This window comes from Labeo rohita, chromosome 21 (genome assembly GCF_022985175.1).
Source record: "Labeo rohita strain BAU-BD-2019 chromosome 21, IGBB_LRoh.1.0, whole genome shotgun sequence".
NCBI lineage: Eukaryota > Metazoa > Chordata > Actinopteri > Cypriniformes > Cyprinidae > Labeo > Labeo rohita.
In genome coordinates, this window is record NC_066889.1 from 1,473,217 (window position 1) to 1,489,895 (window position 16,679).

Genomic DNA, 16,679 nt, shown 5'->3' on the forward strand with positions numbered 1-16,679 from the left:
ATATAAATATATAGAGATAAATGTATGATACCTAACTGATGTTCAGTATTAAAGGAGTTGTTCATGATTTATTAAAAGTAAACAGTTCTCACTTTAGATTAGGTCACAGAAAATACACAGTTTAAGGCAATAGGCCACCTTTATTAGATATGAATTGCATTAATAGTAAGTGTTCTTAAAATGCCTACAAATGCATTAAGCATAAATGTGTATCAATCTACTTTACAAATAAACATTACTTTACACTTGATAACTGATTTGTTTCTTATAAACAGCTTTTCATTTCTCAAGATGTCAACTGATGGACTGGAGTGGTGTGGATTACTTGTGAATTATTGTGATGTTTTTATCAGATGTTTGGACTCTCATTCTGACGGCACCCATTCACTACATTGTCACTGCATTGTCGAGACAGTGATGGAATGACATAATTCTACAAATCTGATGAAGATACTAACTCATCTACATCTTGGATGACCTGAGGGTGAATGCAGTTTCAGCAAAATTTCAGTTTTGGGTGAACTATTCTAACTATACAAAACAATTTAATTGAACATGTACATAAAATAAATCTACATTCACAATATAACCAGTTTGTTAATAATAAAAAAACTAAATAGCTGCAATGATACATCTTTAATGTGTGGTGGGAACATGCAGATTTTGTGAAATCTATCAAATCCAATTAAATATGTATTCTACAGCAAAAATTTCAACACGCCACTTTTTTCACACCCTTTTTTTCTGTTTTATTCAATTTTACCATCAACAGGGAATAAAATGCAAGGAAAATGTTTAAAAATGTTGTTATTTTTATTTCTAGCCCACATTGACTGAATGTGTTAGATAAAGTGAGTCGACCGTTATCCTTCAACATTAAATAAATGGACATTCACTGGTTATTTAGTTGACATTTATAATGTACTTTTCTATAAAACAGAAATGAGACTGCAGTCAGGAGTTCAAGTCAGGATTGAAAGAAAGGAAAGAGAGAACAGCAAGAATGTTGAGGCACGAAATTCAGTCTGTGGAATGAAGAAAGAATGAGAGGAGAAAAATATAGATGCAGAATATATATGGACAATTAAAAATTGTTTAAAGTGTTCAGAGAGCACAGACAGAAAAAAAAAATACATATGGTTACTGTTTTAAATGATCCTCTTATCATTTTTTAGCCTATTTTAAATAGTAAATTGCAGTAATGCTATGGTATTTTGACAACAAAAGTGTTGTTGTTGTTGTTGTTGTGGTTGTTGTGTATTGCTGCAGCTTTGAGTCCAAGACAAATTTCCTGCAAATGACAATAAAGTATAACTCTATTTTTTGTTGCATGTGTTATAGTCACATCTTTAATATATTGCAGAGTTCATTTTTTTAATCAATATTTTAATTTCTGAATATTCTGATATTCAGACTTAATGTGATTTAATCAGTTGTTTGGAATTTCACTGACATGTGGAATTACATTTTTTACTCATAACTTGTAGGTTTAATATTTTTTTGTGTTTTTTAAATATGTTTGTCTGATCATACGTGATCATACACATTCATGTGATTTTAATAAAGATGTAGAATAATTTTGATAAACAAGCGATGGCCCACTTTACCTGAAGAGAAATTAGTCTGGCGTACATAAACTCAAAATGTTTAACACTTTATATGAACTGTATTCAAACTGAAATATTAAAGCTGGACCTTAAAGTTAACAACAAGTAAATTACGTGTTTTACAAAAGGTGGCTCACTTTACCTGGATACTGAATATTTCTAAAATACATGTAAAATATCTCTAGAAACGTAGTATTGTCACGTAACAGTTACTAGTAATTAAATTAAGAACTCATAGCTTTAAAACTATTTTTTTTTATTGAACAATATCAATTTACAAACTCAAGTAAGGAACACAAATATGCATATGAAAAATACACACTTCCCCATAATTAAATTCCAATGTACATAAATGTCAATGTGTATATATAAATCTACACACAATAAACAACAAACAAACAAACATTTTTGGTGGTTGCAAGGAAAGTAAATAAATAAAATATACAAAATCTTTCAGTTTTTTTTTTTTAAAGGGAAAGAGACTCATACATGGTTTTATAAAATTCACCAAGGGTTGATTATCTTTGGATAAGTGTTTTAAGGATCCTATGTATTTTTTACATTCATTTTTAAAAACAATTGATAGAGGGTTTACTGTTATTCCACTTACTTTTACGTGTAGGATACGCGGTTTGTTAGCCGTGCGTCCGCGTGCGTGTGCGTGTGCGCGTGCGCGTGCGCGTGCATTAGTCAGTCTCACTGATCTCAGTCTCATTCAGGCCTTGTTGACGTTCAGTTTCATACTTTCGCCGCTCTTAGTCACGGTAAGAACGAGACAAAAATGTGCCACATTAGCGACTCATATATTATGTTTTGACAGCAAAAAGACACACGAGTTTAATATTGTGTGAATTATTTTAAGTTTTAACCCGGTTGACGTGATGAATACAGCGGTTGCTATGAGAGGCCTGTAGCCGCGCGGCTAACGTTAGCTTAGCAGCACAAACACCCCATGCTTTATGTTTCTGTGATGTTTTTAATTAATATAAAACGTAAGATCAGCTTAACACTGTGGGACAATGATAGTCTTAATGCGTTGACGTTTTTCCAAATACGAGATATGAATATGCAGTAAAAGTGCGCTTGTTTTGAAATCTCGCTGTAGCATTCTGGATGCTTCGACTGAAGCGGATTTCTTGTATTTCCATACTTCCATTACATGGTCTCTTTTATCCATATGCTGTATTTGCTTATCTTTGGTTTAATTCGGTGTTGTTAGAGTTTGTAGTGCTGGAGAATGTGAGCTAACACAGCTAGCATGAGTCATTAGCTCTTGATTGACACTCGTACACTGTAATAATGTGCCTGTTGTACATTATTATCCGTGTAGATGCCGACCATTAAACTGCAGAGCTCTGATGGAGAGATGTTCGAGGTGGATGTTGAAATCGCCAAACAGTCTGTGACTATAAAAACCATGCTTGAAGGTAAGATGATTTGAGATATGGTCATACATATATGTGTAAATGTGATGTGTGGAGAGGTTGTGTGTAATCAAAGCTCTGTTCTGCTCAGATCTGGGGATGGATGATGAAGGAGATGATGATCCGGTTCCTCTGCCCAATGTAAACGCAGCCATCCTCAAGAAGGTCAGACAGAGTTTCACGTGAATTTAATATCCAGTTGGGAAAGATAGTTGGGTGACTCAATACTAGGGCTGGGTGTCCCTCAAAAATTTTCAGTATCGATACTGATACCTTGACTTTCATACCGGTTCCTGAACAATACTTTTTTCCGATATCAATTTTAACAAGATTACATTATCTCGCAATAATTTGTTTCAGACGTTTATACAGATTCAAAGACTCCTGAGCCACTGCACAAAGGAACAAAATATATCCAACACAATAAATCAGTGAAAATAATTTTAATAAAGCTCAAAAAGTTTTCAGTGTACACATCTGTCAGGCTACATTTGCACTAGTGCATGTTCGTTTTAAAACACCTCAGAGAGAATCATAATTTCTATTCATTTTCCACTAATTGACGCGCACTAGCACCTTCCAGCGCTGTCTGCCCGTATGTGTAACGTTATATGCCTTCTCTCTTCTGGAATCATTGTTCTGACTCAGAGGACATAACATATTTCAACAACATTTACATTGCCAAAACACACATTCGACAGCAAACGGCTGGTGGTTTAAAATGAGTTTTGAGGAAAAGCGGAATATAAATCTAATTTATTGTCTTACGTGGCATCATGCTTCAGTCTTCGTGAATGATCACGTAACGCGCACTTTCGGTCGTGTACGGACAGATATCTTTTCTGTAATGCCAGTATGGATGAGGATTGTTTTAATTTTTTACACAAAAATGCACCAGTGTAAACGTAGCCTTACATCTAGGGGGGTTGCAATGCTTTCACGCTACATCCTCACGTGTGAGTCACATCTGTGTAACCGGTGTGAACTAGCAGGTGTGTTCGAGTTTGTCGCGGCTCTGCGCAGGATCAAGAGAGCTATAGAGAGCAAACTGCTTCGTATGCTTTCGGATTGCTCTTGCAAGGGCGGTTTGTTGCCGCGTTGACCAAAGCGCACACGCAGCGAACGACAAGAGGTTTTTTGATAGTCGATGGTATCGAGGCATTTCAGTCGGTGCCTAAAAAGTATCGAACTCGATACCCAGCCCTACAGTAGCCAAATGTGTTTAGGTCTGATTTTACCCCAAGATGATAATAAATGACACTTTGCATATTGGTCATTCTGTGTCATCAAATTCTTGGTGTTGTTAATATTTTTTTCAGTTAAAAACATAAATAAAGAAGAAAATATTGATATTATGGATGAATATTTACTGAGTAATCCGTAGAGGTAAAAACGAATTAATCTGTTGACTTATGCAATCTTTGTTGCCTTATATGCCAGTGGTGACCGTTCACCATTTGATAGAGGGAGACAAGCTACAATTCTTGTTTCAGCATTATTTATACTTCAGACATTGTTCTTTAAATACAGTAGGTATTAGCAGTTTACAAAGTGACCAACGTTTTCAACCTGAAAATGGGTAATATTTAACAATGTGGAGATGGAGACTCATTGAGATCCCCATATCTCTTGAAATGAACAGTATAGGGCCTTGTAAAAAACAAATATTCCAAAAGAAAAATGTATTAGGCACACAGACTTTGGAAAAAGAATATTTATGGCACTCACGTTTTTCTATGCAATTATTTTGTCAGAGGAAATCAAGACACATTTTTAGTTTCAACATTATTTGAAGAGTTTGGCTCCAAAACGCTATAAATCCATTTTGATTAATTTTGAGTAAAAATGTGTTTTCTTTACCAAGAAAGTGGCAAGATGAAAACCACTATTTTCTGTTTCAAACTTTCACATAGAATCTTTAGGTTATATTAACATTTATATTAACATGATTTTCAAAGAGTTGTTATAAAAACGGATTATTTTTTCCCCCCAAAATGCAATAAATCCATCAGGGATCTACGCTGAAAGAAATTTAGGAGCACAATCAAAATTTCAGGAGCACCTTCTAATCAATAATCAAAAAATCTGATAAAAAATGAGCCTTTCCATTATGAGGTGAAATTTGACTCCTTAAAGTGAAATAAAGGGGGATTTTGTTTTTATCTTTGTAATGGCACTTTTGTCAGTTATGGAAAATATTTAGAAACTACTTATATATATTGCGCACATGGTTGTATTTTGAAAAAGGAAAAAAAAAACACAAAGTGTGTCTGTCTTAGATTGAGCTGAGCCTTACAGTGTGTTTAATATGCTCACAAGGTGATTCAGTGGTGCACCCACCATAAAGACGACCCTCCTCCCCCTGAAGACGATGAGAATAAAGAGAAAAGAACGGACGACATCCCCGTGTGGGACCAGGAGTTCCTTAAAGTAGACCAGGGCACCCTCTTCGAACTCATTCTGGTTTGTAATACTGACCTTCTGTTTGTGCTTTCACTGTCAGTGTTTGTTAGAGCAGTGCTGTACGGTACAGAACTCACAGATCTGAAATGCAGCCTGTTGGCTTTTAGGAACAATTGAGTGCTTGGAATTGTGGGATAAACAAATGTGCACTGCATTTAATGAAGCTAAACCAGTTAAGAAGCCTTTGAGCTAAAATAATGCGGAGTTGTGCCTTCTGGTTCTTGAAACTGCAGTTGTTGTTTTTTTTTTTAAATAAGCCTATGATTAAACACTTATAAAGTTCTCATAATTAGTGATGCACCAAAATTAAAATTCTGGGTCAAGGCAGAAACCAAATATTCAGGATGGACCTGAAAATAAAATGACCTGAAACCATAATACGTTAATTAATCAGATGTATACAATTCATACTCCAATACTCAACTACTACAATTTCATGATGAAATGTAGTTGGTACCACTTTATCATAAGGTTCATTAGTTAACTTCATTAGTTAACATGGCCTAAGAATGAACAATACTTCTATAGCATTTATTAAAGGAGAAGTCCAGAACAACAATTTACAGATAATGTACTCACCCCCTTGTCATCCAAGATGTTCATGTCTTTCTTTCTTCAGCCATAAAGAAATTATGTTTTTTGAGTGGAACATTTCAGGATTTTTCTCCATATAATGGACTGATATGGTGCCTGATTTTTGAACTTCCAAAATGCAGTTTAAACGCGGCTTCAAACGATCCCAGACGAGGAAGGAGGGTCTTATCTAGCGAAACAGTTGATTATTTTCATTAAAAAAAAATACAATTGAAATACATTTTAATCTCAAAGGCTCCTCTTGTCTTTCTCTCCCTGAACTCTGTGTATTCTGGCTCAAGACAGTTAGGGTATGTGGAAAAACTCAAAAAATCACTTCAAAATCATCCTACATCGCTGCAGAAGTACTGACCCAGTGTTTGCAAAGTGAAAATGCAAAGAAGATCAAACACCCTTAACAAAAAAGGTAAAACAGCGATTTAGGATGATTTTGAAGTTGAGGGAGAACATGAGATGGGAGTTTTTCGACATACACTAACTGACATGAACCGGAACACAAACAGTCCAGGCAGAGTAAGACAAATTGAGCGTTTTACATTTAAAAAGTATTTAAATTTTATTTTTTAATGAAAATAACCAATCGTTTCGCTAGACAAGACCCTTCTTCCTCAGCTGGGATCGTTTAAAGCCGCATTTAAACTGCATTTTGGAAGTTCAAATTAGGGGCACCATATCAGTCCATTATATGGAGAAAAATCCTAATATGTTTCCCTCAAAAAACATAATTTTTTTATGGCTGAAGAAAGACTTGAACATCTTGGATGACAAGGGGGTAAGTACATTATCTGTCAATTTTTGTTCTGGAAGTGGACTTCTCCTTTAATCTTAATGTTAATTTCAGCATTTACTAATGAATTATTATTATTATAATCTCAAGTTGTGTTTGTTAACATGAGATAATGTGCTGTGAACTAACATAAACAATGAATGACTGTTTTTCGATAAACTAACATTAACAAAGATTAATAAATACTATAAAAATTAATTGTTCATGTTAGTTAATATATTAAAGGGGTCATTGGATGCCAAGTTCACTTTTACATGTTGTGTGTTGTCAGTGTATGTACACATCTGCCCGATAATGATGAAAATCCATGCAGTGGTTTTTAATTAGTCTGTAAAAAATAATATCCCCTTTTTCAAATTGAGCCATTCTCAGATGTCTGTCGGTGTGGCATCACACCCACAGAGGCCGCTCCCACCATAGTTGATTGACATGAGCGTTTTACCTCAGATCAGCTGTAATCCATGTTTTGATGTCGGAGCAGGGATGTAAGTTAGACAAGAATATCTCCGATTGAGTGATTGAGGTGTTGTGTTGCTGGATGTAATAATGAACATAGTGGTCATCATTTACTCCCAACATCTGAGCCGCTGAAGATGCAGTGGATTACGTTTGTTTGTGAAGGGAATGTGCCTCCCGATTTACATATATCCGTCTATGTTTGTGCGAATCATTCATGATCCAGCTTCACTTACAGCAGAAGTGAGTATAAGGTTTTTTTTTAATGAATCTTTGCGATGGCCTTTCCTAATACTGTGCTAGTTAGCAAGTTTAGCGGCTAAACGCGGCTAAAGTAAACAGACTCGTCACTCCACAGAGAGAAGAGAGGGGCGGGTGAGCAGAACTCATTTGCATTTAAAGCAACCTCGACCAGAATGAGATGATTTTTGCAGAGCTTATTTGGACAAGGTAAAAAGGGTGTTGTTTTACAGTACTATTGAGAATTTTTAACCAAAGTATATTATAGACTTTTCATTAAGACCCTAAACAATCATATCAACTTGTGGAAAATGGGCATCCGATGACCCCTTTAACTAATGTTAACAAATGACACCTTATTGTAAAGTGTTAGCATATAAACTGTCTGTAGTAAAAATGTGTTTTCCTGACAGATTTATTCAAACATACATTAAATAATAAAGTCAGCATGTTAACTGAAATATAATAAATATGTGATATAGTGCATATGTTTAACAAAATGCTCTTCTCTAGAGTTATTTTTTTTTCTAGCTAACTGTCAAGTTCATGATCTTTCCTGAGGTAAATGTGGTGTTACATGACATTATTGGCTGTTTTACTACTTTTTTTTTTTTTTTTTTTCCTGTGGTTGAAATGCTGATTGATCGATCAGATGAGACATGATTCATTTCAGAAGGTTGTTCTGTTTCTTTCAACACCTTCTGATGGTGATTCATGTATATTTGGTGCTGTAACTAGTAGTAAAGATGGAGAGCTGATTGTTTAATGTGCTGCTTGAACTGAGGCAGAAGACATTTGAATGCATTTGACCTCATGAATGTGTGTTAAATGCTATTTCATGTGCATTAAACGGTATGCAAATTTAATAAATGTAGGTGTATGAACATAGACTATACATTATAAGCACAACAAAAAGGTTTAAATGTATGAATTTTAAAACAACAAACCATTGCTTCTCCACGTTTAAAGCAGAAGAGTGGCAGTGCTAAGAATGTCTTTCCTGTAAATGTGTGGCACTTCTGACATTTCTGCAGGGTTTCAATGAAATGATATCAGTACCTGACATTTACCAATGTTGATGTAACTGTCAAATGTCAATATGCACTGGGGAAACACTTCAGAAACCAACCTCAGATTACTTTGAAGTGTTTCAGATCAAGTTCTCTTTTGTTTTTCACAACTTGGGTCATCTGTGAGCATCTCTGTAACGCTGTTGTGAATCAGTGCTCTTTGTTCCTATGTAGCGAGTTGAGTTTTTGCACGTCATGGCAGCAGTTCGTTGACTCGCCACACGATGGCCGCGTCTTCATTTGCAGCGCGTATAACGCTCTCATCACGCTCACTTTCATCTATCTTCCCTTTGTTTAGGCTGCAAATTACTTGGACATCAAAGGCTTGCTAGATGTTACTTGCAAGACGGTTGCAAACATGATCAAAGGCAAAACCCCAGAGGAGATCAGAAAGACTTTCAATATCAAAAATGATTTTACAGAGGAAGAGGAAGCCCAGGTAAACCAAGCGCTCATTTCCTGTCTCTCCTCTGTCACACGTGGTCTTAATGCACTTTGGTATCACTGAGATACTACCAGAGCTTTTATTAGTATGTTAGTAAGTTTTTAAAAATGTTTTTAAAAGTAGTCTCTTCTGCTCATCAAGGCTTCATTTATTTGATCAAAAATGCAAAAAATATTGCAATTTAAATTAATGGTTTCTATTTTAATATACTTTAAAATACAATTTATTCCTGTGACACAAAGCTGAGTTTTCAGCATCATTACTCCAGTCTTCAGTGTCACGTGATTTTTCAGAAATCATTCTAATGTTGTGTTTTGTTGCAGGTACGTAAGGAGAACCAGTGGTGTGAAGAGAAGTGAAGATCCTGACACACTTTAACACTATGGATTGTTCCAAAAAAACAACAAAAAAGTAATTAAAAAAAAATTGCACTGCGCTGTTGATATTTGAGATTTAACACGAATAAACATAGTCAAATTCCTTGTGTTTTGCTAGCATGACCATTCTCCTTGCTTGTGTGGTGTAAAAGCCTTTTTTTAATGTCATTCCTCTTCTGATGAATGGAGTAGCTTTCACTCTCACCCATGTAGAGAATACACTCCCCTTTCTTATACCACGCTGTTTTATTTTATTTGAACGGAGCTTGTCACCAAATGGCAGATTCTGTTTTCTGTTTCTGAACATATAGCTTAAGGAACATTTTCTAAGCAGCCTTATTTGTGCTGATGAAAGGCCAGTGTTGGAAATCTGAAGGTTGAGATGTTTGAAACGTGTCTTGTGAACTGGAAGTACTCGTGTCTGCTTTCACTTCATGTGCTCTGCCTCATTGTATAGGATTGACAGTCTTTCACGGTTCTGCCCTGAAATGGCAGGCGATTAGGATTATGAATCTTTTAATTCCAAAAAAATAAAACAAGATTATTGTGGGATTTGTCAGTTCTCTGTGCAATGTCTTTTCTGCATCTTGCAAGTGTTTTATGTGTCTTAAGTTTGACAGTATCTTAGAACTCATTTTTAGTTTGTGTTAGCTCTGTTCGTTCTTAATATTATTATAACATGAATAATAACATGAACTTACTCTGGAATCCAATTTATGATACAGGGTGAAACTTGGAGTCACAATTTGGATTTTTTCTTGCATTCTTAAAGGGGTCCTATTATGCTCTTTTACAGAGATTTGATTTTGTTTTGGGGGTGTACTAAAACATTCTTTCATGTTTGGTGGTTCAAAAAACGCATTATTTTTTTTAACATAATTTATATGATTGCAATACATTTCTCCCAGCCTGGCACATAAGACTCAGAGTTTAAAAGGTCGGGGTTTAATGAAGGCCCGCCTTCTGAAAAATGAAATGTGTTGCGATTGGTGAACAGCTAGACGGTGTTTCAGTACTGCCACGCCCCTTGGTAAAGAAGCAAGTTCTGTGTACAACTGTTAGCGCAAAATAGATTAAAGTGATTCTTACATTTTAAATATGGATATTTTTCTTACAAAAACGCATCAATTCGCTACAGGAGGCCTTTATTAACCCCCCGGAGCCATGTGAGGCACTTTTTATTATGGATGGATGGACTTTATTGGACTTGTTTTGGGCTGATGAGGAGAAACACCCCTCTATGCCTTTCTAAAGCTTGGGAGTGCCAGGATAAATTTTAATATAACTCCGACTGCATTCGTCTGAAAGAAGGAAGTCCTATACACCTAGGATGCATGGAGGGTGAGTAAATAATCCACTACAGTAGTGTTGGGTCCTATCATCAGTCTGTGAGATCGCCAATACATGATATTATCGTGCTAATGTATTTAATTATTTACATACTTAGTTTAATTGCCTGAAACCAGCTCCAGCATAAGACTAAAAGCAGCCTAACATTATCAAAGAACATCATCACTGATTAGCCTAGCCTATTACAGTGTTATAAGTGAAGCTGTCTACACTGTATGATGAATAAATCTCTTACCACACACTGCACACGTCTGCGGCGCGTTACGGCTCTGAGGCGGAGAGGGGGTTCAATCTTCAACTGGCTGGCGGGAGCCGTCACTGGCAGGTCACGTGACCTGCCAGCGGCTGGTGGCAGCTGCAAGTCTGATTTTGGGCGGGCTGACTGGCAGCTGCCGGCTGGCAGTATGCCTCAACAAGTTTCAGCAACAACAGATTTTCGCGAGATTTTGTGTTTTATGCTTAATTTCTTATTGTGAACCTGTTCAGTTCTTTATTTTTAGCGCGATTAAAGTGTTTAAATGGCGGTGATTCCGACTGGTAGGTTAATGCCGCTTCTACTGGTCGCTCAGTCAGCCGCAAGAGCGCTCCGAGTTCAACGCGTTCTCTACCACTCCTACTACAAGGAAGTATATAATTTCACGATTATTAATATCTTCTTATGGATCTTGTCTTTTAATTTGCCGACGTTTTATGGAGTTTTATTATGAATGAAGTGTTTAAATGGCCGTGATTTCAACTGGCAGCTTATTGTCGCTTCCACTGGCAGTTCAGTCAGACAGCCGCGAGAGCGCTCCGAGGTTAACGCGTTTTCTACCACTCTTGCTACAAGGAAATATATTATTTCACGATCATTAATATCTTCTTATAGGTCTAGTCTTTTAATTTATCAACATTTCTTGGAGTTTTATTATGAATAAAGTGTTTAAATGGCCGTGGTTTCAACTGGCAGCTCTGACAGCCGCGAGAGCGCTCCGAGTTTAGACGAAGCGTCAGTAAGCAACCAGTCGTGATCACGTTCATTTGACCGCTTTAGTTGTGGAAAAAAAAAAACTAAAACGTCAGTCATACTAAAGAACAAAGTCATAAGAATACATTCATAACAATAAAATAGTGTATTTCCTTGCAGCCAGAGTGACAGAGAACGCGTTATACTCACAGATCTAAAGCGGTTGAGACTGCCAGCCACCAGCCCGCCACTGGCAGGTCACGTGACCTGCCAGAATCAGACTGGCAGCTGCCACCAGCCACTGACAGGTCACATGACCTGTCAGTGGCAGCTCCTGCCAGCCAGTTGAAGATCGAACCCCTAGTCAATGCTTGTGTTTATACCCGCCGCGCTGCGGCTCATTGAAGCGGTTCTCCGCATTGCATCGCTAAAGTTAGGCAAATCCCCCGCCTCCTCTCTACCCACCCTCCAACAATTTGAATTTCTGTAGGCGGGATTTAATTTAATGATATTCTGATTGACTGCGTGACATCATCGCATGCGGAAAACAAACGTTGTAGTTCAAAGGAGACATTAGTTGTAGTTCTTGAAATGGGATTTTTTTAAAAAACTAAATATACATACAAAAAATATAAAGATACCACACACTGACTAAAGTTCGAAAAGTGAAAAAGCATAATAGCACCCCTTTAAAGAATTTATATATATTTATTATTTTTTGGAATTGTGTGATCTGAACTGCTAATTCTAAAAAGTAAAAAAAAAAAAAAAAACAAAAAAAAACAACAGAACTGTGAGACAAGCTTTAAATTTTAAGATGTGACTTGGAATTCTGAGTTGACATCTCGCAAATTTGACATTCTTAACAGTAAATGCCAGAAACAAAAGTCTGAATTGTGAAATACAAACTTTGAATTGCAAAAAAAAATAAAATAATAATAATAATAATTTTGAGAAATGTTGCAGTTACATTTACTTTTTTTTTCCGAGGTGAAAACAGGTCCTTTTTTTTTTTACATTTTAAACTGGAATTTTTCAAACCTTCTCAAATCTTGATATATTTATATGTAGTATATATAGTATTTATATATAGTAGGTGTATTTGTAGCAATAGTGAAACAATAAATTGTATGGGTCAAAACTGTTGATTTTTCTTTTATAGTAAAAAATCATTAGGATATTAAGTAAAGATCATGTTCCATTAAAATATTTTGTAAAAAATTTAATTTTTGATTAGTAATATGCATTGCTAAGAACTTCATTTGGACAACTTTAAAGGTGATTTTCTCAATATTTTGATTTTTTGCACCCTCGGCTTTCAAGTAGTTTGATCTCAGCCAAATGGTCCTATCCCAACAAACAATACATTAATATAAAGTTTATTTATTCAGCTTTCAGATGTCAAGAAATTACCCTTATAACTGGTTTTGTGGTCCAGGGTCACAAAATAATTTTAACGGAGGATGTGATGGGACACTAGATGTGTAGTGTAGTGTAGTTAAAATACACTGAAAACAAAGCACGCTGTCATGTAAATATCACAGAACTCTTGGCAGATCAAATGAGTTCATTGTAATGGATAAAAACACTACATATAGGTCAAGTTGGACAGTGGTGCTGTTGTTGGTGAATGCAACACAATAGATGCAAAAATACCAGGATGCTGCTGTTCCACTCAAGTGTCTGAAACATTCAAAGAACTCTTTGAGACAGATTTTTCAAAATATTTTAATAAATCTAGAGAATGATTATTGTTACATCAAAAGCAAAAGAAAGAGGTGGCTTGCTATATGTGAACACTGAAGATGTGCGGCTCCCTCTGCCTGATGGCAGGAGATCGCAGATGATATGATCGCTTCAGAACAGACCTGAGTCAACACTGAATGACTGCTGGAAAGCACACTCACTCTCACTCTCACACACACACACACACACACACTGAAACATATGAGATACGTGCACGTAATTCATTTCATACAGAGACGTCTGCATGGATGACAGGCTACTTCAGATCTACACAACAAAAGCTATTAAAAATGGCACTTGATTCAATAAAAGTAAACAGTCGAGGAATGTTTTTTCTTTTTTTTCTCTTTACATAAAAACATATAAAAGTTTAGTTATTTACCGACTTTCATTCTATAAAAGATGACATTTAACAACACTTATTTGATTGTAGAAGAGTTAACGTGAGAACTGACACTGCTTTCAGTGATGTAAAGACATGGCATTTACACGATCAATTAATGACATACGGTGGTTGAATCTCATGAAGAAACATCCAGATCATGCTTTACCACCAAAATCAAAAGATGCATGAAGAAATTCATTTTGCATAAAGAAAATGAAGTCATTCAGACCATTCGGACTTTTGGGATTGTAATGACACTTAAGCACATCTTACTGTAATGCACAAAAAAAAAAAAAAAAAAAAAAAAATCACTTCCACTACAGCAATTTACACTGTAAAATAATGTTTTAAATATATACACTATCAGTCAAAAGTTTTTGAACAGTAAGTTTTTTCTTTTTTTAAAGAAGTCTCTTCTGCTCAACAAGCTTGCATTTATTTGATCCAAAGTACAGTATAAAATAACATTTTAATTTTTTTACTATTTAAATATATATATACTATTTTAAAAATGTAATTATTCATTTATTTTTAGCACCATTACTCCAGTCACATGATCTTTCATAAATAATTCCAATATTCTGATTTGCTGTTTAAAAAACATTTATTATTATTATTATTATTATTATTATGTTGAAAACAGCTGAGTAGAATTTTTTTCAGGTTTCTTTGATGAACAGAAACTTTAGAACAGCATCTAAAATGGAAATCTTCTGTAACATAAATATCTTTATAATCACTTTTGAAATAAAATAAAAATATTAATTTCTGTAATCAATACTTTAATTACCCCGCCCAAAAAATATATATCATTATATTAAAATTATAATAATGTTGCTAAAACTTTTTATTCCAGGTAAATGCTGATCTTTGGATCTTTAAATTCACGAAAGAATCAAAGAATTTACTGATTTAAATACTGATAATAATAAGAAGAAAAATCTTTTGTTTTGACTGGTAGTGTATTTTTGGAATGTACAAATATGAGTGAATCATTCGTTCAACTGATTCAATCAAACTACTGATTCATTTAAGAATGACGCAAATGAGCGAGTCATTGAATTGTTCACTCAACAGATAAAAATGCTCAGAGACTCTACAGTAACAGTAACAAAAATGACCTTTTTGCATTACTGGTAATGGAAACAACATGCTTAATTGTCATTAAACTGAATGAAAAACAAAAAACTTCTTTATGAGATTCACCCACGAGGAAATCTAATGCCACGACTTCCTAAAAGATGAGAGGACGCCCCATGTGAACTAGTTTATTTTTTTTGCTGAGGAAACCGAAGCGAAGAGAACTTGTAGAAGGTTTGAGGGTGAGCTCAGTCTCCGCAGCGTTCGAGCCGTCAGTCTGGGTTATTGCGGCTGCCGTACGGCGCTCTCTGTTTTAATTCTGCTGAAGTCGAGCGAGAGTCTGGGCGGGTGGGCGGAGCGTTTGCCGCTCTGTGGGAGGGGGCTGTTGGTGGGGGAGGCGGGGGGGAGAGGAGGGGCACCGTGGGGGAGAGGCGGGGTTTGGCGGGTGATAGACGGGTGAAGGGGGGGAGTCTATAGCACTTCCATCGGAAGAATGGGGGCTGGCGCAGCGTCCTCTTTGAAGGTAGCGAATGCACTTCTTTTTTCCTCCTAGGAACAGTCAAGAGAGTTATCTGTGAATAAAGCGTGGATGTGAAACGTCACAAAGATGAACTCTGCACAATGACACAAAATAAAGAGCACACAAAACAAACAGTAATGACTCACTGACTTTAAATATATGTATTGTATTGCGTGTGTGTGTATTTTGGACGTTTCCCTTTCACTAGAACACAAGCAGAGTCTCAAAACCGACTGGTGTCTGCAGTGTCTTGCCTTAAGGAATAGTTTTGAATTTTGAAGTTGAAAGCGATAGCGACACGTAAGCCGTACTGCCTGGAAACCGCAGCGCTAGCAAACCACAGTGCCAACCCCGTCAGGAGAGGCTGGAGATCAGTCACTTCACACACAAATCAAAGTCCCACACACGCTCTCGGCCGCATCAAAGTGTCAGCCTTCCTCTGACAGGAGCGTCAGCAGCTCTCGGCCAGCGCATCTGCAAACGCTGCTGCTCCGAAACGTCAGCGTTTGCTGACCACAGCGTGCGGAGGGTTTGCCGAAAGCAGATGCGGAGGCGTCGGGGAGCAGAGCTTCACTGTGAGAGGGATCGCTCGAGCTCTCTGAACCGCAGCCAGATCACAGTTCGCAACGTGAGCGAGCGGAAGCTGTGCGTTTGGGATGTTTCCACAGTGTGAAGGTCATCAGTGGCTTTACGTCACTCGTGTTGCGTCATTTCTGCACTGCTTTAATCAACAAATGCAACTGCAAAAGCAGCTTTGGATAGTGCTTTTACTTCGTTATTCTTCTTAAAGGGACAGTTCACCCAAAAGGGAAAATACTGTCATCGTTTACTCATCCTCATGTTGTGTCAAACCTGTATGAGTTTCTTGCTTCTGTTGAACACAAAATGGTAACCAAAATGTTTCTGGTACCCATTGACTTCTATAGTATTTTTTTTCCATACCATGGATGTCAATGGCTACCAGCAATCATTAGCCCCACATTCAACAAAAAGATCTACTTCTGTGTTCAGAAGAAGAAACAAACTCATTCAGGTTTTAAACGACATAAGGTTGAGTAAATTATGACCATTTTCATTTTCGGGAGAACTGTCCCTTTAAATACATTTTTCATATATCTGCATTTTTATTTTGTGAAACTTTTATCACTACAAAGCATAATATTGTTCTTTTTACCACACTACATTTCAG

The 16,679-nt window shown here is 36.4% G+C and overlaps 2 protein-coding genes across 5 annotated transcripts in view; one reads left to right on the forward strand and one right to left on the reverse strand.

Moving 5' to 3' along the window:
- Positions 1 to 2,256: 2,256 nt before the first annotated feature.
- skp1 (S-phase kinase-associated protein 1) lies at positions 2,257 to 10,015 on the forward strand. The gene is made up of 6 exons (XM_051093137.1): positions 2,257 to 2,371; positions 2,938 to 3,034; positions 3,123 to 3,196; positions 5,351 to 5,494; positions 8,940 to 9,080; positions 9,410 to 10,015. Exons 2-6 carry the CDS (start codon positions 2,938 to 2,940, stop codon positions 9,443 to 9,445), a joined length of 492 nt encoding a protein of 163 aa, XP_050949094.1. The 5' UTR covers positions 2,257 to 2,371; the 3' UTR covers positions 9,446 to 10,015.
- Positions 10,016 to 15,263: 5,248 nt separating this feature from the next.
- The window catches only part of tcf7 (transcription factor 7), a 54,929-nt gene continuing 53,513 nt past the window's right edge, over positions 15,264 to 16,679 (reverse strand). For 2 of the 4 annotated variants that reach the window (XM_051093131.1, XM_051093128.1), the window contains one exon: positions 15,265 to 15,542. In XM_051093131.1, coding sequence (XP_050949088.1) covers positions 15,520 to 15,542 — 23 coding nt within the window. In that variant the 3' untranslated portion in view covers positions 15,265 to 15,519. Of the gene's footprint in view, positions 15,543 to 16,679 lie in introns of all 4 variants that reach the window. The other 2 variants (XM_051093130.1, XM_051093129.1) reach the window with 2 other exon arrangements.